Consider the following 23,587-nt stretch of genomic DNA (forward strand, 5'->3'; position numbering starts at 1 on the left):
ATCACTGAAGAGACATGTATTGTCGAAATGCGCATCTAGTGCAAGAAAATTGGTACCGTTAATTTTATTATCTCTGATTTATATACTGGTAACCAATGTAGATGACAAATTTGTGTCATTCATGACAATTAAACAGAATCAACATGATATATGCGATCATTCTTGGATGAAATTAATATTACTTTAATATTAAACTTTTTGAAACCATTTTTATCAATTTTCAATTTCATGTGTTGTTTCCGTATATGTTGTGTTTCATTGCTCATGTGTTGTTTTCGTATATTTTAGCCGCTCGTCGTAAGCCTAATAATTTGATCCGATAACATCCCATATAGCAATAAAATTATACTTTTATTGCCATTCATAACTCTTAACAGACCAATTAACAGACCGGGTTTTATACATCCGACCCATTAACAGACCAGGTTTTAAATAAAGATTGATTTATGTCACCAAAATACAGATTTTCGTGTAGATTTTTCACACTATGGTATTAATATGGTTAACAAACATAATGCCTTTCTTTTTTCGATGTTCAAAATATTAAATGCAAGTAAATTTAACCAATGTGTCATTTTGTGTACATTTTATGTGTGTAAAATGTGTATAAATTTATTGATGAGTAACCCGCCTTTTCATTTTATAGATCGTACATCGAAGCTAGAAAAATAATAATTACACCACTGAATTCAGTACATTGAACTGTTTTGTTAGACATGAATACTTTTTATGATGAAAATATATGAAGAAAGTTATACAATGAAACATGCTGATCTTTCAATGATTTTCTCGATAACACCTGATTAACAGACTTTAGCCAACCCGATTAACAGACCAACCGCCGATATAGCCTCATACTCAATATAGATTAACCGACCAATCTCTCGGTTAGCCGAGTGTCGGCCGTGAAGTATGTCTCCCTGGACTTTTTTATTATCTTGATTCAATATCCATTGACATAGGTTTTAGACCTCACGCGTACTGACTGAACAACGATTTGGTTTTATATTAGTTTTGTCATTTTTCTTTTGTTATTAAGGTCAATTTATTTTGTTCAAATTCATTTTATTTGATCATGTTTTCTAAAAACTAACCAAAATGAATACAAAGCTTTAACATTTTACAATGATACATAAAGTTATTACAAACAAAATTTATAAAGTTTTAAATTTGTTTTGTAATTTAGCTTCTTTGTATCTATGTAGTTTCACGGGGAAATAACTCTTAACTATAAACCTTTCGTATCAACGGTTACTTGCAACGGTAGTCTCGATAACCCAGACGCATATTTAAATATAGCGTCTGGGGTGATTAACCGGACTGGTCAGATATTTATAGGGGGCGTAACAAATAATTAAATATAGAACATATCTATAAATAGCACTTCCGTTATCCCCATTATATTTAAACAAAAAATAACAACAGTACACAGTGTAACGTTACATTTATATGTGACTATTAAAACTGACATTCTTGTAGCTGATCCTATGTTGCCCAACTTGCAGATGGGCAATGTTAAAAAAAAAGAACGATAAAAAAAACTGTAATTAGCGGCGATCTTTTTTTCTGAATTTTGTACACATGTATAAGAAAATTAAAGACATGATTTTTTCGTGGAAAAAATTTGGTTGATTATATCATATAAGGAAACACTGTAGCATGACTGTATAGTGCCCTCCTTATAACAAGTTCTGGATCCGCCACTGGTCGTTTATAGAGGATACCACGCTCTCTGCGCGCTAAGAGAGGGATCCGTAGGTGGACCGTTGTACATAAAGCAATACAATATACCTTAATTTTCTGGTGAGTTATAATTTCTCGAACATGTATCCCCAACGGGCTATAATTAAGGACCTCATCTTTATAATTATTGTTATTTTTTTTTCGTCCTGAACATACACTATTTACCACAAGACGATAACCAAGCAACCCAAAAGAAAAGTCAATCTATTTTATCACACCACGTTTAATATGCATACTATAAACTACCATTTTTCTCTATTTTCATATAGTACACCACTATATATATTCTCTATTCTTTATATTGTATCACATCGTCCTGAACATTCATGAAATATTTGCCACTTGACGTTAAGCAACCAACAGTCGGTATATTGTAGCCACGTTAGTCTGTATTCCTTATTTTTAATTTTTATCCATTTTTCTTAGTTTTGTCTCATTCTTATTTCTGTAAATTCTTGTTATAATTTATGCTTTCCTTTTTATAATAATCTTTCAGATATCTGACGCACTTACCTTACTCGAAAAGCACACATCAAGTTACGTTTATGGAAAGAAAAACAACTCATACAAATACTAAGATTACAATGTAGAAAACCCTGCTTAACAACTTATCACTGCAGATCAGTGAGATCACACAATGAGTCAACTTAATTTTTATTTACAAAATTAACTGATTCTTAAAATTGCTAACGACAGAATAGTCTGAATGTTTCACCAATAATCTATATCGCCTAATCCTTTTGGGAAGAAAACATTTTGGGACCAACCTTCACACAATACCACTTTGCCAGTCTCCGTGTCTATGAAGAAATTCAGAAGTTAACCAGTCATTCATGAAACCCAATACTCTTTGAATGCATATTTAATCAATCCCATAGAAAAGATGAAATGGGATTTATCCCATACTGCATAGTAACTTGTACAAAAAATAACTGAAAAGTGTATTCTCCTACTACAAACTATTATAATATCCATCAAGACTTTTGTATAAAAGGGCAGCTTCACAAAAACAACAACTTCGAATTCTCCTGTACATGTGAACCTTTATATAAAATAAGGAAATTGGTACGATTGCTAATGAGGCAACAAACCAGCAGAGTTTAAATGACATGGATATTCGCAAATATAATCACTGCTCGGCCTCAAATATTAAGAAAACTCCATACCATATAGTTAACTGAGAAGGGCCAGACATGTAAATGAGATACAACGCAAACGTCAAAACTGTTAAATTGTTTATATGATTTTTAATTTGTTAATACAAATCTTAATTCTCCGACATATCTGACAACAATGTGTTTTTTGATGTTTGTTTTATTTACTTAATATATGTCTGTGTACCTTTTTTCCCTTTGTGGTTGCTATCAAAATAATGTTAACCCAACATTTTTGATACTGTGATTTATTTATAATGATTGCTGCTTCAGTAATTAAAAAAAAATCTTTGAATCTTTTTTCTTATAAAATTGAAGCTGTTTATGATACAATGAAAATTCGTATATTTATATAGATTTTTTTAATTCTTCACATTTTACACATTACATCTGTGTCCCGAAATCATCATTGGTTTGTCTACAAAATAAAGTAAATGTTAATAAAATCATATTAATTTTTGGTCACCAGCATAGCATATATGAAAAACAAAATGTTTGGAAAAAAACATCATACAGAAATACACATTTAGAAATGTCTTGCTGCAAGCTGAATCCCGCTACGGGATGCGAGATTATCTCGCTTTGGTGATGACACGACCCATTGGTGGCATTGGGTTGTTTCCTGCTCTTTTGTCGGGTTGATGTCTCTTTGACACATTCCCTGTCTGTATTCTCTATCAAAATCATGCATGCATTTTTATCATTGTATAAGGCCACACAGTTGCCTATACTTGCTCTCATCCACCTCATTTGAACTTGGGGTGGATAGTTGTCTCATTGGTATTCATACCGCATGTTCTTATACTTGTATAATGTTGACCTTTTAGTACTTTTATTCTCAATTTTTGTTTCAGTCAACAAGATGTCCTGTTAATCATGTTGATGTCTACTTTTGGTAATGTATGTCATTGGGTTCACAGGTTGCTGCCTCATTGACACCTCCGTTCATTGATGCTGCATCTATTGTTTTACTGTCTTGTTTTGCATAAAAACAAATTTTCAGTGTATTCCTCATGCCATGGTTTTGTTTCAAGGTTTAGATAGCCAATTGGTATATATTCACTGATAACATTTGTATTCTTTTATGGACTTTTTTTAGTGTGAAAAAAATGTCTCTTAAAAGTGCAAAAAAGTATTTTTCTTTTTTAAGTTGACCAGTCCAGACTTGGTTTACTAACAGTTTATTTAAATTACTTTTCATAACAACGTGTCCCACTCCTTATATGTTTGTATAAGCTAAATGCATTTGTTTAAAAAAAATCGAGCATAAATCATTTTGACCGTTTGGTGTATGTACAAAATCAGTGGCATCTTCTAGATATACTTAGTTTGTTTTTCTTCTGCTTATGGTTTTGAATTGCGTTCCCTCCTTCAAATGTGAAGAACATTGCGCATCTCTCCTCCCCCCCTTTTTTTTTTACACATATCAAGATGCAAACTCCTTTATACACTACATATAAATACAACAAACTTATGATCTTGGATGAAGTTCATATTTCGGCGTCAAATCACTTTTCCATCAAGTATTTTTAAAGTTAACAACCCCAAAATGTATTTATAGCGTACACACGACTGTTCGAGTGGTCCCAGTCAATAGAAAAAATGCCATTTATTGTATAATTATTAACTTGCTTACGTAGCACGGACATGCATGAAAGAATATAACTACTTGATGTTTCAGTTTGCATTAAAATTTATGTAACAGTTTGTGTTGTTATATCATCTTACCAAGGTTTGATGTGCTGTTATTTTCCTTCGCGGTCATGGAAGCCATGCTGTCTGGTGTTTTGCACGACTTGTATGTCGTCACAAAAAAAATATAAATAGCTTTAAACAACAATCGGTACACTCGGGCTTTTCATTTGTATTATCGTAATATAATTTCTTCCGAAGTCAATAACCAACTTCTTGGTTATTCGTCTTGGACATTATCTTTAAAAACAAGCTAAAAAAGCCGATACTATTCCGAATGTCATAAATTACCATTTTTATATCACTTGTCATCCAGACGCTCTACTTTGAAAAATAAAGCGGCTGGATGATCGAGACTATTGCAACGGTTGCTTGAAAGCATAATCGAGTGCACACACTATTGTTTCCTACGAATACAAGAAGAAACCACATGAAATTAGTCCCAAATTACAGCTAAAAATTCTCAAAACAGTTCTGCATATGATTCCTAAAACATGTGTTGATATAAAGTGTATGCATCAATAATTTTCAAAAGTTAAATGACGGCTCCCACTTCGTACTACGGTTGGTACGGTCGCAAATCTGGAAACCTCTATTAACCGAGCGCTGGAACGGGTACATACGCGCTAATAGGGTTATTTCATCTATAAGAACACATAGTTACCACCAGAGACATGAACACAATTGAAAATCGATTTATTTCAAGGAGCAACGTATACCACGCGCATTAAAAGCGAATAAGGAACGAATAAGTAACAGGGTATTAACCGAGCGCTGGAACGGGTACATACGCGCTAATAGGGTTATTTCATCTCTAAGAACACATAGTTACCACCAGAGACATGAACACAATTTATCTACCACCAGAGACAAGAAAACAATTGAAAATCATTTTTTAAAAGGTGCAACGTATAATACACGTATTATAAGCGAATAAGGAACGAATTAAGCAAGGTATTAGTCTAGCTCCGAAACAATGTACACCCCGCTAACATGTTTAACCCCGCCACATTATGTAAGTATGTGCCTGTCCCAAGTCAAGAGCCTGAAATTAAGTGGTTGTCGTTTGTTTTTGTGTTACATATTTGTTTTTCGTTTATTTTTTGTATATAAATAAGGCCGTTATTTTTTTTTTGAATTGTTTTAAATTGTCATGTCTGGGCCTATTATAGCCTTTTATACCACATCTTCTTTTTTATACAAGCGCTAAAAGGGTGATTTCACCTCTTCGAACCAAGAACCATCTTCAAAAATACGAATACAAAGCAGTTAAAAGGTAAAACGTATAAAAATCAAATAAGGAACAAATAGATCGAACATAAAGTAACAGGATATGTTGAGCACGAGCACACACACGTATAAATATGTGATAAAAGGTCATTTTACAAATTTCGAACTATTACCAGAGATAAGAATATAAACAATTAAAAAGGTGGAAGGATATCAAAAATCGAATAAGTAAGGAATAAGGAATAAATAACGAATAACGAATAAGGAATAAGTAACGAATAAGTACCGAATAACGAATAAGGAATAAAGAATAAGTAACGAATTGGTAACGAATAAGGAATAAGTAACCAACTTGACGTCCATACAGTAGCTTCCTAATTAAGTTGTTGATTTTTCAATAACATGGTTTATAATTATGTTACTTTGTTTAAATGTGTATTCATGTTTTTGTATTAATGTACTTAAATCATTTCTTATCATTCTAATTAATCCCTGTGATTTATTTTGTAATTCATTTGATAGAATAGTTCAAATTTTTGGCACCAGGATTGCTTAATAAAATGATCTTATCTTGTTAGTTATTATGAGTTAGCCATAACATCAGGTTCAACCCCATCATTTTTTCTTAAATGTCTTGTATAAAGCCATGGCAGTTGTTATCAAATAGTCCGTTTCTATGTATGTTTTTTTTTTGATGCAGTTCAGTTTTTTTTGCTGTTCCGTAGTTTTCATCTTCTATTTGCTGTGTTTACCTCGATTTTAGTGTGTAACATATGACATAGGTTTGTTTTCGCTTAATCAATGTTTGACTATTGAACACGCTATACTACTGTTGCCTTTAATTGGTTAGTCTATTATTTGATATGGTCAGTGATAAGTTCTGTTGGTGTCTGTATTGTGTTGTGGTTATTTAGGTTCAAAGAAAGGTCCTCACCGGTTGGCGAACACATAACACTATTGTCCTTAAGTTATCCTGTCCTACATAATGTCAACAGGGATTTTTATCCAATCCAGGACGATACGTGGCTATAAATAAGCGAGATTATTCTTGAAGTTAAAAAATGTCCTCTATTTTTAGGATTGATAGATTGATGATCCATATCTCCTTTAATACAAAAAAACTAACAAAACAAAATCATTGTAGTTATTCGCATTGATACAATAATTTTAGTCTAGAAAGGTTACTTTGATCTGAGCATCTATTAAACATGTTAAAGGGGAACTAGCTACGAGAAAAATCTAAATTTAGTATGATTTTTCATGAATGAAAGTGAAAGAGTGAAATAATGATTCGCCTTTAGCAGCCAGTATGGCCGTACGTTGACCTTCTGGTGTGTATTTCATGCAATGATATCATGTAGACGAAACGCACGTCTGGCGCAAATACAAAATTTCAACCCTGATATCTAGGTCGGTTTATTTATTTTATACATTAAAAGACTATAGTCATATGGTAAAATATCAGTTTATTTCATCTTTATTGTATATACTTATACACAATTGTATCCCTAGTTCTAAATGCTATATAGTTTTGCTTGTGCACGGTTAATCCTTCAGCAGAATACATTTGTTTTTCTGCTTCGAAAGACAACTTTAATTAGCGTGATTCAATTTGGCTCACAGATCTTCTTACCCTCAACATACTGGTTGTATACGGTTCCAGAAACGGACTCTGGGAATGATATTCTAAGAATTTGGTAGATCTTTTATAGTTTACTTTGTTAGACTCTCGACCATTAGTATACTCCACTTTGCTCTTTATTCATATTGAAAATAAGATTATGTTATGTTTTACTGAACCACTTTCTGAAAATCGAAACTTTTTATGACTCGTCACATCGCTGTTGTGCTTTCACAGTGAAAATGTAGTGCTCTAGGGTTTCAGAATATTTACACTGACAATATTAATTAATTTGTTACATCATTAGTTTTAAGAAAATGTCATTAAGTGTACTGGAAACCAACTTATTATCGGCGAGAATTCTTTTGTAAGTAAGAGTATATCCCTTTCAAGAGAACATCGAGATGCTATATTTTCTAGAATTTGGAGAATTTCTAGTTTTTTTTTATTGTATCTATATAACAGGAGATCCTTGTTAACATATTCGCAATTTTTTCTGGTAGAGGCAGTTACAAATATTAATTGTCTCAATTATTTTGTGTATATTATTATACTGAAACGATTACATGTGATTACATCGAAATATTTATGCATTCATGTACATAGTAAATTTAATCCGCTTGTTCAAAATTTAAATTTGTGAAATGTCATAATCATCGTCTGTTTTCTTGCCAGTAAAATGGTCATAATTTTCTTCTGTTTCACCAATGTTTCTTGTATGACTTGAACTATCATAGACATTATCAACCGCCCGACTGTATATATTACTTTCGGATTCTTTGTGACGGTTGTCATTGGAAGAATCATACATTCCTTCAACAGAATGTGCATAGACATCATTTGATGTTTTTCTATTCCGCTCGGTTTCCGTTGGAAGATCAATGTGATGAATCTGTTGTGCAAGCTCATAAGACCCATTCATTTTGTCCGGACCTTCAGATCTGTTGAAACCTGTTTCATTTGGATCTAAAACAATATAATTGACAGTGGAATGCGAATTGGAAATAATCACCGTTTCATTTGATTGGTCGGGAATAGCAAAATCATTATGAGACTTCTGATCACCGACATTTTTGTTCTTATTATTAGGTTTAACGTATTTACTTGGATCTGAAATGTTTTTGTTTGAATCATTGTTTACATCAGATATGTCATGATATTGATCGTCTCTGGTTTCCATTTCTAAAGCAGGATATTGAGGTGTGTGTTCATTTGCGATCGGCATTGCTATATCTTGGATTCCAGTATAGTCATTATTACTGCTATCTCTACTTTGCTGCTCATTCTTTTTCTTTGGACCAATGCCCCTATATGTAGAGATGTTATTTATAAACAAATACATTATTTTATGTACTGATTACAGAATTTAAAAATGAAATGAATAAACGAATGAGATAAATACTACACAAATGTTGAAGCTATAAAACATAATGGCGGGAATAGTGCCAAATAACGGGACTGGAAATCTAGTTTTAAATGTTATACTGCCAACCAAATATCATTAACTAAACTTCTTCTGGTTCAAGCAATATCATAACAAACTTAAGAGTTATTGATAACACCTTCCCCAGAAATATCAAACCAATGTCTCCCTATCCACATCTTCGTTTATTATCACATTAAAGTCCGTTATATAATGGAAAGAAGTTTAGAATTTTGACCTCATCAGAAGAAAAATGTTTTGGTATATTAGGAGGATTCTGATAATTCTCCAAATCTAATGAACATGACAGTGGCTTCAACATTATGATGAAACTCTTGATCGTATTATCAATTCTGTCTACGTGAAGCAATTTGAAAAGGAATCAGTGTGTATGCCGCCGGATCTGAACTTGACAATGAGAGAATATTGTCATTAAAGTTAATTTTGTTAAAGAATAAACTATGAATTTCGTAAGAAATTAAAGATGTCTCAATATAAAATCCCCTTCTGTAACACTTGATGACAGGTTTCGACAGACAGACAAGTGTTGCCCAATGGTGTCTTTGTTCATGTTGTAGTGTTATGTTATTGCTGTATGTCTTTTTGTCATGTTTATGCCAAGGTGTCCTCTATTTCTTTTTTGTTAATGACTTTTTATTTCTCCCTTTATATCTTGTCTTTCTCATTTCTTGTTAATTTAACAGCAATCTTAGTTGTCTGATTGGAAATCATACCACTTCTCATTTTGTGTTATCAAAATGTGATAACGGGTGAAAGGTTGTTTTTCATGAAGTGTTCTGTAAAGTTTCGACCGCATCATTGACAAATTATGATTTTGAATCATTTTTACGGTTGGCTGAACTTTGAATTTAGAATATTGCAAGCGTTTCTTGCTTTACCTTCTAATGAACACAACGATTACAATTATCACACATGTAATCAGTAGCACACCAATAACAATTCCTGTAACTACGCCTAAAAAAAATATATATATGAAAGAATAATTACAAGTAAATGCTCAGAAAAAAATTAAATCAGAACTTTTTCAATATACATTGTACTTAAGTTATTAAAAAAGTTTATCTGAAATAACTTCAGATACACAAAACGTATATTATATCTTTTTTTATAATCAAGTAATGAATTTATTTTCATAGCGTGAAAAAGAGGCGATTCACTCACAGTCATAAGTCAATAGTAACTGACAACGCCATGTGAAAAAAGGTCAAAAGACAAACAAAAGTACACAAAACAAAATGTTTTCTGTAACTGTTTATGACGTCTTTACACTAAATCCATTAGATGTTGGAGGTGTACTGATTGGTAATTTAGTCTTATATGCATGATTTTTTGTATTAGTTGTTAGTGGCTTTTAATCAGCTGTCAGTAACTGCAAGTACTCGAAGATCTGGTAACGGCAAGTACTCGAAGATCTGTACTTATAGTGTCTTTTTGTTGTTTGGATGTGTAAGAAACCCGGCCACGTCCACTTGTATTTGTAGTATTTTTATCCATCTGATGAGTTAAGACTTTTACAACTGATTTTTATAGTTCGTTCTTATGTTGTACTGTTACAACACTGTCCCAGGTTAGGGGAGGGTTTGGATCCCGCTAACATGTTTAACCCCACCACATTCTGTAAGTATGTGCCTGTCCCAAGTCAGGAGCCTGTAATGCAGTGGTTGTCGTTTGTATGTGTAACATATTTGTTTTTTGTTCATTTTTTTGTACATACATTTGGGCAATAGTTTTCTCGTTTGAATTGTTCAACATTAAAATTTCGGGCTTTTATAGCTACCTATGCGGTATGGGATTTGCTCATTGTTGAAGGCCGTACGGTGACCTAAAGTTGTTAATTTCTGTGTCATTTGCTCTCTGGTGGAGAGCTGCCTCATTGGCAATCATACAACATCTTCTTTTTTAGATAGAAATATAAAGACTGAGCAACATGAAATGAAGTAATGAAAGGGGGAAACGACTTTTATTAACACTTACTAAAGTAATAAGTTGCATGTTCATCATTTAGATTTTTTCGGTGGATGCGTTTTTTTTCTAGTCTTAACTCAAATGAATCTATGTTCTTTGTTTTAAAACTAAAAAAAAAAAGATATCAGAATAGGTGCCTGTTCTTCAAATTTACCTAGTGTGTCCTCTTGATTCGAATGGTGTCTAATGCATGCATAGAAAGTCACGTGTAATCTGCTTTAAAAGACAAATCGCACCAGGTAGTATGCTTGGTTTGACTTATTTTTAATTTATTTGTCTTAAGTTTAAATTTATTGTACTTGTTGTCCTTGAATACGATTTTGGAAAATTTTAATGTCTATTTAGAAAATAACAATGGATAAAATGTAGAAAGCTAACCTTATAACAATGATTTTGAATTATGTGTTTTTGAGTTTTTTCCCCTGCAGTCGAGGCAAAGCTGCTACTACGAGACCACCGATTTGGTTGTGAAACGGGGAAAATATTACATTCATTATATTACGAAAGTGACTATTGTTCGAGATTATTGCAAAATCGCCGGTGATGAAGTTGGCATCTACATTTGTTTAGATAACCTGGATCTTAAAAAAAGTCAAATACGAAGATATATTCATCGATTTGAAATCTTATTGTTAAATAGGCGTGTAATTGAGTATATGAAATACTTATACAAACGACTGATTGAGATTATCAGGAGTAGGGCATGCTTACTTTTTTGAACATCCTAATAACATTCATTTTTATATTGTAGTTCATATTGCTAAACCATGGATTTCAGAATGTGTTGACGTTTTTCGATACTTTGCGAAATATACGGTTGGCATTATCTTGTCGTACTTCAAAACATTTTAACAGTTTCAAACTGAATCAGATTACCTATATTCAATCCCATGGACGGCATTATATTTCTTATAGGTTGAGTATTACTCGAACATTCTGAGGAATCATCATCTAAAGAACAAATATTATGTAACATTGAAAAATGTTAGATGACGTACATTTTAAAACTCGTATCATCACAGGAACATTTACAATTTAATGTAAATAGTATGGTACACATAATATTGATTATATGTCAAATCTGTTATTGAAAACGGGTAGAAAATAGGATTCAATGACTAAGTAGTTTGAACTTTCATTTGACGTATTAAGCTTAAAATCATATAAAAAAATCTCAATGATCAATTTTCGGTGGAGTATTTTTTTCTTTTGTTCGTTGTATTGTCTGTCCGACTTCGACCTAGGATACTAAATTGCCTCATGGTATGTTTCATACTGTTTTGAACCCATTGTGAAACGTATGTTAGACTGGCATTACTTCATGTTTCATTGCATCATATACATATCACCAAATATTCCTGTTTATTACAAATATCTCAACTCGTAAATATTTGGTAGTTTTTTTTTGCAAAAGCTGCAACATTATTCAAATTTCAATAAAAAGTATTAGAACATTAACGACTACAAAAATTGTTCGAGTGAAATTATCACTTTATATGTATTCACAGAAAATCTCATACAAATATTAAAATTTGCCATGTATATGTTATTATTTTGTACAGGTTATTACCTGTACAAATAAAGCAACAGTAGTATACCGCTGTTCAAAACTCATAAATCCATGGACAAAAAACAAAATCGGGATAACAAACTAAAACCGAGGGAAACGCATTAAATATAAGAGGAGAACAACGACATAACACTAAAATGTAACACACATAGACAAAATCCCACGAGAATAATATATATAACATCAAAACCAAATACATGAATTTGGGATAGACAAGTACCGTGACACGTCTTATCGCAATGTGAATTTACACTCAAAAATAAGAGAAAACAAACGACACAACGTTATAATGTAATACACACAGAAACGAACTATTATATAACAATGACCATATTCCTGACTTGGTACAGGGCATTTTTAAAGGAAAAAATGGTGGGTTGAACCTGGTTTTGTGGCATGCCAAACCTCGCACTTTTATGGCCATGTGAAATATAACATCAAAATGACAACACAGGACTACAATATAAATAAATTGGAGAACACAATTGACAAAGAATCACACGAACAACAGCCAACAAAAGGCAACAAGTTCAAAATTTTAATACGCCAGAAGTGTATTTTGTCCACACAAGACCTATGTGTGACGCACAGATACAAAAGTTTGAAAGCCGAAACGAGTACAAAGTTGAACAGCATCGAGGACCAAAAGATCAAAAAGGTTGTGCCAAAAACGGCAAGGGTTTTCTGTTAAGTTACCAGAAAATCCCTATAATTTAGAGTAATTTATACTTTTGCAAACAGTAAATTTAATAAAATGAATATTCAAAAGATGTACATGATAAAGCTGAAGTATTAACTAATTACAGGAAACAACTGAAATACATTTACATAACCAGACATTTGAAACACAAAAGTAGACACATCCGAATACGTTTAAACCTCTACGCCAAGTGACGTCCTATTTGAAACTGAAAAATGACGAAAAAATGACGTCATTTGAATTAGTAAAACAGAGCATCAAAAAATGAAAAATGACGTCACATAAGAATGAATAAGATAGAATTAGGATTAATTTAAGATTGTATATTTTAAATTTTATACCAGTAATTACTTGTATGAGGCCATCATACAAGTTATTACCTGTAAAAATACTCGTTCATTTTTTACTGAGAAAAAGATAATAACTTGTACAAATCATTATTCTCCCTTTGTCTATTTGATGTTCTCAACAAATCGTTTTCCTTTAAACAAATAATACAAATAATTTTAAATTTATGACTAAGACCGAAAGGTATAAACTTTCAACATATATGTACTTTTTATATAACAAATATATGAGCAAAATTTCAAAAAAAGTCAAAACTAAGGTTCAAAGATGCAAAACAGTGTAGATTTTTTTTTAATATGATTAAATGATTAACTTGTGGCAGGACAGTTAATCTTCTAACAATTCGGGTTTCCCACGCGTAAGATATAGAGAGAAAATTAGTAATGTAAATAACCACATATTTAGCACTTCAAAAATATTTCTTACGGCAGTATGGTGTTTTGAATGTAGCAGAAAAACTCATTCGCAAAGTGGACGAAATTATTTATTATTGTATAGTTTATGAACTTTACCCTTCGATTAGAACAGCACATTCCAAAAGATGATTAAAAGATTTAGAAATTGAAGACAATGTTATAGTACTAGTGCAAAGAGTAGACCGAGGTCCGATGGAATGTAGGAGTATCAAAGGATTTGTGCTGAATATTGCCAAAAAAATTACATAAACTAGGAACCAAAGTTTGAATCACGATTGGTTTAATGAGTTGAGATCAAATCGAAAAGATTCAGATAGAGGATTTTACAATGATGGACATACCAGAGAACACTGAGGTTAACGTCATGAAATCAGTACAACTGCTATCTTAAAGTGGTGACCAAGGCCATGTTCACTGCAGTTATCAGGGTGGCTGTAAGACAGGCACATGTAAAAGCAAATGATTAAGCTTATTGTGTAATTCCAGATGTCATGCTTACTTGTCTTGTAGAAGGGTTTTATTTTATTTTTGCTTTTAATGACTTTGTCACTTTGCATCAGTAGTCTGTAATTAAGTGGCAACAATCTGTTTAGCTCAATTTGCTCAAGGTGTCATGTTATCTTATGTTGTTACTTTGCGTCCGCCGTTTGTCTGTATTCTTCTTACATTTAAAAATAATACTAATACACACTATGCAAAAATCAACAAACAAACAAATAAATAAGAGAAAATAGTAAAAGAAAAAAAATATCTGACAATCGACAAAAAAATCCTTGACTTACAAACCCAAAGAAAGAGTTTTTGGTAAAACATTTAAAGTAAATGAAGAAACAAACATAACTCAATTTGAAAGATAATGTGTTGTATAAGTAATTATCTTTTTCTCAACAAAAATTGTACAAGTAATTACTGGTACAATTATATTTGTAAAAGTAATAACTTGTATGATGGCATCATACAAGTGATTACTCGTACAAAATGTTTGTACAAGTAATTACCTGTACAAAATAATAAAATGTACACAACATATATACATATTCCGAAATTGCTAAATTGTGTACGAATAAAAGAAATAAAGTTATTACCTGTACAACATATTGCTGCAGCGACTGTCGATACGTTGCAATCCATGTCAACAAACGTACTGTTGCAGTCGAAAAGGCTTATTTCATTCCCAGTACATTGAAATTTCAGTTCAACAGTTTTATAAAGGTGATGATTATGCGATTTCCTGACGATTCCGTAAGAGCTTTTGTGAAGATGCTTGCACAATACATTTGCATCATCAGCATACCAATGATTGCTACAAACTGTAAAAGTTGTATTTTCTACAGGCTCGTAAATAAGAACCCGACCTTGCATGTCTAGTTGAAAAACAGGTCTTCTTTCTAAAAGACGAAAACAGTAAAATCACAAAAGTACTGACATCCAAGGAATTTTTAAAAAGGAAAGTCCCTAATCAAATGACAAAATCTGAAGCTCAAACCCATCAAACGAACGTTTAACAACTGTCATATTTGTGACTTGGTACAAGCATTTTCTTATACAGAAAGTGGTGGACTGAACCTGGTTTTATAGCTAGCTAAACCTCTCACTTGTATGACAGTCGCATCAAATTCCATTATATTGAAAACGACGCGTGAACAAAACAAACAGACATAATAGGGAAAAATGTCAAAAATAAGTATACAACAATCAACATTGTCTAATAATCTTATTCACTATTAAAACAAACAAGTGTAACAAAGAAGCACAAAAAGGCATACATCAAGTTTAACAACCCCATTTTGCTTTTTTAATATACGATAAAGGGTTGAAAAATTTTAAGTACTGGGACCGAATCTTTATCCTGACAGACACATGGTTAGACGTCACACAGGAATAAATAAAATAATTTTGTCGTTCAATGTATGACAGGATGCATTTGTACATAGTTCAGAGTATATTGCTTCCGACATTAGAAGATGGAATGAGATGGTTCCTATCAAATGAACAAGTAATCAAACATGATGCTGCTTTCAAATTTAACACGCCGTTCAATCCTAAAAATCCAAAGACACGGCAATCACACTATCCCAACAGTAAAATACTACAAAATCATAATTTTAACATAATTGTTCATATAAAAGAGACATTCAGTTATGTTTTGTTACTTTGTGGATTGAATTTATATATCAGTAGACTTTTTATCTTTAGAAACATATCAACTGTGGTATTAAGAAAAAAATAAAATGAAAAAATGAAAAAAAAGAGCAGGAATTAAATTTATCCGTCGACAGTCTGCAGATGAACTGAATTATAACATTTTGTTTTATCAAACTGATAACCTTGAAAACATAATTCATAAGACATTCTTGGATTATGAACTTGTATATTCATTTGGTAATGACTGGACTATTAGAATTAAAAAATAAAGAATTATGGATTACTTTATTATATTTGTATGTTAACTAACCTTTTTTATATTTGAAATACTTAATTCAGTCATCATTGATTGTTGGTTTCGCTCTTTTTATGCCTCCTTATTAACAAATATATGCATTTAACTCACCAAGAGAAACCGTCGTCCCAACAGAAACTGTAGAGGTTTCATGTGTATTATCAATATATATACCAGTTATACGTTCTTTCACTGTATCGAACAATATAATAAACAAATTAATGTAGATTATATGATGAACAAAAGAAATTATATACGTAAAAATAATTTGAAATATTAAAAAAAAAGTAAATGAGAGAATTGAAGATTAAAAGAAATGAAATAACAACGTTCGAATGTCCCCCGCGTTGCACATATTTTATCTGTTCAATAGCAATAACTGAAAAAAAAGTTTCTTGTAATTTTTAATAACATATCGTACACAAAATGTAATTGATTAATGTCTATCATGCTTGTTTTTACGCGTGTCAAATTTCAATCCTGGTATTTATGATGAGTTTATTTACAAGAATTACTATAGTTCTCCAGTCGAATGACAATGGGTTTTAGGGGAATCCTCCTCCACCAGTATAAACTGTTCGTCCTGATATAGCAATAATGGCATGAAAAGGCAACAAACACGACATAAAACATTGTAAACTTATAAAAATATTCAGTATCACGGATTCAAGGTAGTAAGAACATACAATTGGTTGTAGGCTAATCATTACAATGTTACATGTAGACGGTCGGAGAAAGTTAACGCGGCGTTAACGTGCGTTTACTTTATGTAATGCTTGGTCTGCAACCAACTGTATATACTCCTACGGGAAAATGAGGTATGGACCCAGGGGCGATAGAAGTTTCATCACTGATAAAGATCTTGTTCAAATATTTCTTTAAAGTTTCATGTCATAACCAATTGATTACACACTGCTGTAAGTCGTTCGTGTAGAGTGATAACTGGATGATGTGATATATGATACCGTTAATGTAAGGTGCGTTCAATTCCGAACAGGATTTTTAGTGTTCGTTTCGAATGCCGGCTATTATATTCTGGAACTCAGTCTTCCTTTACCAATAAAAATTAGTCAATATATTGTATAATATTAAGATATTTTTAAATTCATTAACCATAGTTTTAAGTAATCCCTTGTAAATATCTTACTAGTTGTACTATAATTTGATGCACTGGAATTTAGTTCGTCGGTTGTGATTGTAGGCCCTGTAGTCCTTTCTGGAAATATCGATGTCCCATTTTCCTCTTCTGAAAAAAATCACACAGTTAAGCTGTGAGTTTTTAAAGTAAAAGAAAATTTTCCGCATACAATTTGAAATTATTTAACAAGTAACAAATTGCTCAAATTTGCAACTATTGTTTAATCGTAACATTAATTAAAACTCATTAATCGACAGACGGTTTTTGGTTTCATCGTGGGTTGGTTCTTAAGGTGGACGTTCCACTTCTTTATCTCTACTTTGTCTATATCATAGAAAATTAGATAATTATCCATATGTCTTAATCCATATATATCCATCCACTTTTTTTTTAGCTTTTCCAACCAAACACCAATGCATCCAACATTCAATCCATCTATCCATCCATCCCACTACCCAAATACATCTATTTACTTCCGTCAATCCATCTCCATTCATCCATCCATGCATTTATTTATGTCTTTATCCATATATATCCATCAACTTTAATTCAGCTTTTCCAACCAAACGCCATTGCATCCAGCAATCAATTCATCTATCCATCCATCCAACTATCCCAATCTATCTATTTAATTCCATCAATCCATCTCTATTCATCCATCCATGCATCTATCCATGGCTTTTCAAACCATTCATATCCATTCACCCATCCATTAATCTATCTCAACTCATCATCAATTTATAACTACTTATCAATCTACCTCCAGCCATCTATCCGTTCGTATTCATCAAATATCCATCCATCCATTCATCAATCCATCTATCTAATTTCACACATTTATCCAGTCATCAATACATCCATCTATTGATCTCAGCCTTTCCATCCATCCATCTCAATCCATCCATCCATCCACCCATCCATAAATCCATCAATCTATCTTAACTCATAAATATATCTCCACTCATCAATCTACCCCAATCCCTCTATTCAGTCGTATTCATCAAATCTCCATCCGTCCATTCATCCTCATCCATACATCCATTACCCCATTTCTTTCCGTCCATCGATAGATCTATATTCGTCCATCCATTTATCTCAATCCGTTCCAATCCATCAATATATCCATCCTTAGCCTACTATCCATTCTTCGATAGCCATTTATTCATTCATCCACTCGTCCTAAGCCAGCTTTCTATCTAATCCTTCACCCATTCATCCTTAGCCAGCTATCCATTCATTCATCTAAATCTGAGTTTAGCCTGATACCTTTGATGACTATTTACAATTATATGCATCCACCAATTTATTAATCTAAATAACACACACATTACCTTGACACGAATAATGTATTCTAGCGTATCTTGGATGAAACAGACAACTTGAAGCATCGTCAGTATGTGGACTGGAACATATTCTTTTGTTTTTACATAAATTACTGACAGATATCTTTACTTCATTGATTGAACATTTTTCACAGATTCCTTCATCAGGCTGTACGTCATTTATCTTCATTTTACGGAATTGGAATAAACAATCACAATTGATGTTTGACAAATCGGTAGCAGATACTCTAACATTTCTCGAAAAATCATATGGAAAAAGCAATAAAGCTCGACCTGCAACAAACACAAACCAATAAATACACGAATGAGAGAAATCACTTTTAGAATTAAAACATCCGTTTCACACACATTAAAAAAGAAGAAAAAACAACATCTAACAGCTTTTTACATAATTTGTTACATATGACTTTTATTTTGACTCAGTTTTGTAGACAGATTTTATACAAATTTGATATTTACATGGAATAGTTTATCTAAAGCGTATAGGTTAAGGGGATGTACATTCGAACTAAATTTTGTTTTCAAAGCACTCCCATTACGTACAGCAAATCATATACAATTCACAAGCATTTCATCTGTACTAAATTTTTTTACCGGCGTTGAAATTTCTACAACTACAATTGCGATTTTGGTGAAATCAAGATCAAACGTCAAAAATATCAGAATTATTGCATCTTTTGTCTGATGAAAAGTAAAGTAAGTAAAATTGAAAACCAATTGTTCATAGAACAATTGAAATTCTTTCCACCAGAAAAGATCTATTTTGATACAAACATAATAAATTCGGTTTTAAATGTCATTTCTAGCGTCAAATGATAAATTATTGTACGTTGATTCAAAAAATATATAGTTTCCAGATAAAAAAATTTATGAGGAAGATAATTTGTTACTTCCTGTTTGAAAACTATCACTTCTGATGAGATTTGATTGTTTACTTGACACTGATTCCAAAAATATATGGTTCTATATGCATGTACATTACTGACAAGTACAAAAAAAAGTTACTTCCAGTTTACCGTAATTCACTTCCATTTGGATTTTCTAAGGTAATATAATTTGCTTCCTATTATGCTCAATTGGAAGGTCATAAACCAAGGACATTAAATAAAAAAAACACTAGGTCTTTTTCTCAACCAACATGTATGTGTTACGACATGTCGCAACTAACAATTTAGCAAACAATTGTTGTTGATATCTTATATGGTTTTTGAAACCAAGTGAAAATAAGCCAAAATCTAATTGACCTCTGATCTTGACCTAATTTTCTTTTTTTTTTGGACCAAGGACCTCAAATCAAAAGACCCTAGGTCTCCCTCACGTATGGTTTGCCAGTTAGAAATGCACATCACAAATATCAAATGCATAAGGGGGAATTACTCTCATATAGAGTCTCCGGATAGCTTCTGTCAAAATAAAACGTAACATCCTGAGGATATAATGAGCATTTTGGAAAAAATAAATGATCGCTTTCTTTTACAGTTGCTAAGGAGATAACTCTTACACAGATATTGTTCAGCCAAACAGTGTCCGTTTCAAAAGCGTATAGACTGTATGATATCAAATACAAAAAACTAAGCGATATTCTTTTAAACAAAAATACAGCGGAAGAAAAAATTAGGCGGAAGAAAATCAAAATGAGAATCAGAACAAAAGCAATTTATTATAGGTCTTTCCACGGAAAAGTGGAAAGATCTAATAAATAAATGCAAACAAGGAACACTTTTAGAATAGAGATTACAATCACTTGTCAATCGCAATTTAAAAAAGTGTCAACTATAAAAGGTTTATAATTTGGTCTTCATCAGACTCATTAAAATATCAACGACGTATTCCTAATAAAAGGTGACTGAAAATCAATGAAAATTATCGAAATGACTAAAAAGTAAAATCAAAGAATGGGTATCCTGATTTTAATTCGTTACCGTAAACTGTATAATTCGTTAGATCGAAGTATAATTTGTTAACACAAATTATATTCTTCATACTATTATGCATATGGTATAATAACAAATGATTATATATAACTATCTGCATAATGTTATGAAGAATGAGAGAATTTTTGTTGGGTTTTCCATTATTATTTTTATTAATATATTTAAATTTTCTAGAGTAACAGTTTGTTGTTGTTTAAAAAATTGTCATTTAGAAAAGTGCAGTTTATTGATAACAATCTATATTTTAGAAGAAATTCAAATATGCGATTTCCATCAGGGTATATATTTGACAACGGGAATTTACGACAATTGTAGGGGTCATAACACGTTTACTTTATAATGCTTTTACTCCTTTATCTACATGTATGACTCGTTTTTTTGTGTTTTCAAATATTTTTCAAATGATTATCATTTTAACTAAGAAAAAGAAATTTCGACACCAATAATTACCTGTTACCTAATTTGTACGTTTCGCCTTTGTCAAGCGTACTACGAAACGAAACTATTTGAGGATTGCTATTATACACACACATGAACTTCGTCATTAGGCATTGACGGACACTACTAAGTTTATTCATTTACCTAAGAAACTATAGTATATGGCAAATGTACTTTCCAGTTGAAATAAGAAAACCAGGAAATATGTAAACTAGCATAACCATATAATTATACATCTGAACTTACAAAAACAAGTATAGGATACTTTTATAATTTTTGGTATCATTCTGCAACTGCTTAGGAGAGATTCCATAGCTGATAAAGTGCAATTGGTATTTCCTGAGCATTTTTTACTCAGCAATGAGTTTAAATGTCCAAGACAGTCGTCGTTGTTGGCATTTCCATTCCGAACTTTAGCAGTGGTTACACGTTGTACTGCAATTGTGGTGTTTTGAGGGCAATTCATTTCGAGATTATCTGATGTCTCACAAAAGGTAACATTGCCTGGGAATATAAAGAGAATTTATTATTATTATTAAATAGCCTCTCCAATTCAAGAAGTTTATCCACGATACATAACAATCTACGCTAACAATTTTTCTAGTTGGAGATTGTTGTGCATTGTTAAACCAAACATAATTCGTGTTTTCAAATGCAGTGTGCACGAACTAAAAGTATCATGTTGAAAGTTTTTGACGATGTCTATATTGCATATGGAATATTAAATACTTATTTAATAGTGAATATACATAAGGTAAATTGGCATATAATTTTTTAAGGAATAAAAAGAAAACAAATGTGAAAGATAATAGGTCATCTCCATCCCATTGCAAAGAAAATATAATCTATTATAGTGTATAGACAACAGTCTTGGTAGAGGACGGCGAAGTCGTAGACGGTGTTGCCGTACAAGTGAGAAGTAAAAGAACAGGTTTCAGTCACGGTTTGGGAGGTACAACACCTAATCTTCTCTTACATTGTTAAGGTGACAGCATATGTATTTATTATAAAACGTCAGCATAGATTCCAATTTTAAACTTTTGTTCGCCAAACACGTGTTTTGTCTATAAAAGACTCGTTAGTGACGATCGGATAAAAAGTCAAAGGCTAAACCATGTATGAAGTTAAAGAAGATTGAGGACTCAAAATTCGGTTTTGGCAAGTACAGCTTAGGTAATCTTTTCCTCGGGTAGAAAGTCCTTAGTATTTTGAAGAATTAAAAGTTTTGTTAGTTTTGTAAACAACAATGTCATTGATATGACTACTAGAATGGTGATATAAATGTGGGTGGTATATTATACCAAGCCAAGTGTTAATCCTTAAAGCAAACAACCTATTTCTTCTTTCCATGACTGAATCATCATCTTTGATACATTATTGTAGAGTATACTGGCTTATTTCAACTCAATTTCCTATGGGTTTTACATCTATTATATTAAAATGGAGAATGTTTTGCAGCAGCAGGTTCTTACATGCAGTTTGTGAGAGCTTTGATTAGTATCATGACTGAGCACGCTGTCCTCGCAGTAGTATTTTGGTTTTCATTTCATTGTTATTGAATTATGAATGAAATTTAATTTGTAAACAAACTGCACATGTCAATTGTGAACTGTCGGGGTAATATAATAATTGTTAAAGCAGTTTGTATGATCTCCAACATTTCTTTCAGCATAAGATCTGAAAGCATACTTTGGCACCACTACATTTATAAAGAAAATCAAGGAAAAACACTCAAAGACATTTATAATTAAAAAAAGTACAAAAGTGTTTCTTACTTTTATACGCAAATAAAAGCAAATGTAACATAGACGATGAAACATAAAAAATACATCAAGTATATTCATTGGATGACAAAAAATGCAACGAAATGGAAAAAAATAATTGAAGCAAATTTTTACTTACAGTTATTGTGTGCGACACACATTTTATTTCCAATAGAATAAAGAAGGACACTGCAGGTGTATAGGTACAGATTCATCTTGAATGCCTCTATCTGTCGTTTAATATTACCTAAACGGAAGTTTTTGTAAGATGTAAGATACGTGAATAAGTATGTGTCATAAATTAACAAACAAACATTTTGATACACACCTACAGTTATATCTTTTTAAAAAGATTATACTATACAACACAACCATAAACCTAAGCTATTAAATATAAAAAGTGTATTGGGGTATTTGTGTAGCACTTTTAAAGAACTGTATACTGCGGTTATAATTGCACGTTGAATATTTTAAATGTAAATAACATACCTATATCGGGCACTGAACTTTTCTTAAAAGAACCATATCAATGAAGTAGTTTCGAAAAAATATAATAGTGTTGTTATTGTTTGTGTATGTGTTGTTTTGTTTTGTTCAAATGCAATATGTTGTACCTTGTTTTATGAAAAGAGCTTACACAGGCTTTGC

General features: G+C 31.9%; 1 protein-coding gene and 1 long non-coding RNA gene across 2 annotated transcripts; both read right to left on the reverse strand.

Moving 5' to 3' along the window:
- Positions 1-2,975: 2,975 nt before the first annotated feature.
- Positions 2,976-4,752, reverse strand: LOC139489196 (uncharacterized). The gene is made up of 2 exons (XR_011656161.1): positions 4,626-4,752; positions 2,976-3,315 (listed from the first exon to the last, which is right to left on the reverse strand). It is a non-coding gene; the product is annotated as an uncharacterized lncRNA (long non-coding RNA).
- Positions 4,753-7,841: 3,089 nt separating this feature from the next.
- On the reverse strand, positions 7,842-23,205 carry LOC139489197 (uncharacterized). The gene is made up of 9 exons (XM_071275383.1): positions 23,079-23,205; positions 21,423-21,680; positions 18,793-19,077; positions 17,471-17,569; positions 16,435-16,515; positions 14,969-15,271; positions 11,726-11,800; positions 9,763-9,838; positions 7,842-8,747 (listed from the first exon to the last, which is right to left on the reverse strand). The coding sequence occupies exons 1-9, from the start codon at positions 23,152-23,154 to the stop codon at positions 8,072-8,074; spliced, it is 1,929 nt and encodes a 642-aa protein (XP_071131484.1). The 5' UTR covers positions 23,155-23,205; the 3' UTR covers positions 7,842-8,071.
- Positions 23,206-23,587: the final 382 nt, after the last annotated feature.

The sequence above is a fragment of the Mytilus edulis genome, chromosome 9 (assembly GCF_963676685.1).
Source record: "Mytilus edulis chromosome 9, xbMytEdul2.2, whole genome shotgun sequence".
NCBI classification, from domain to species: domain Eukaryota; kingdom Metazoa; phylum Mollusca; class Bivalvia; order Mytilida; family Mytilidae; genus Mytilus; species Mytilus edulis.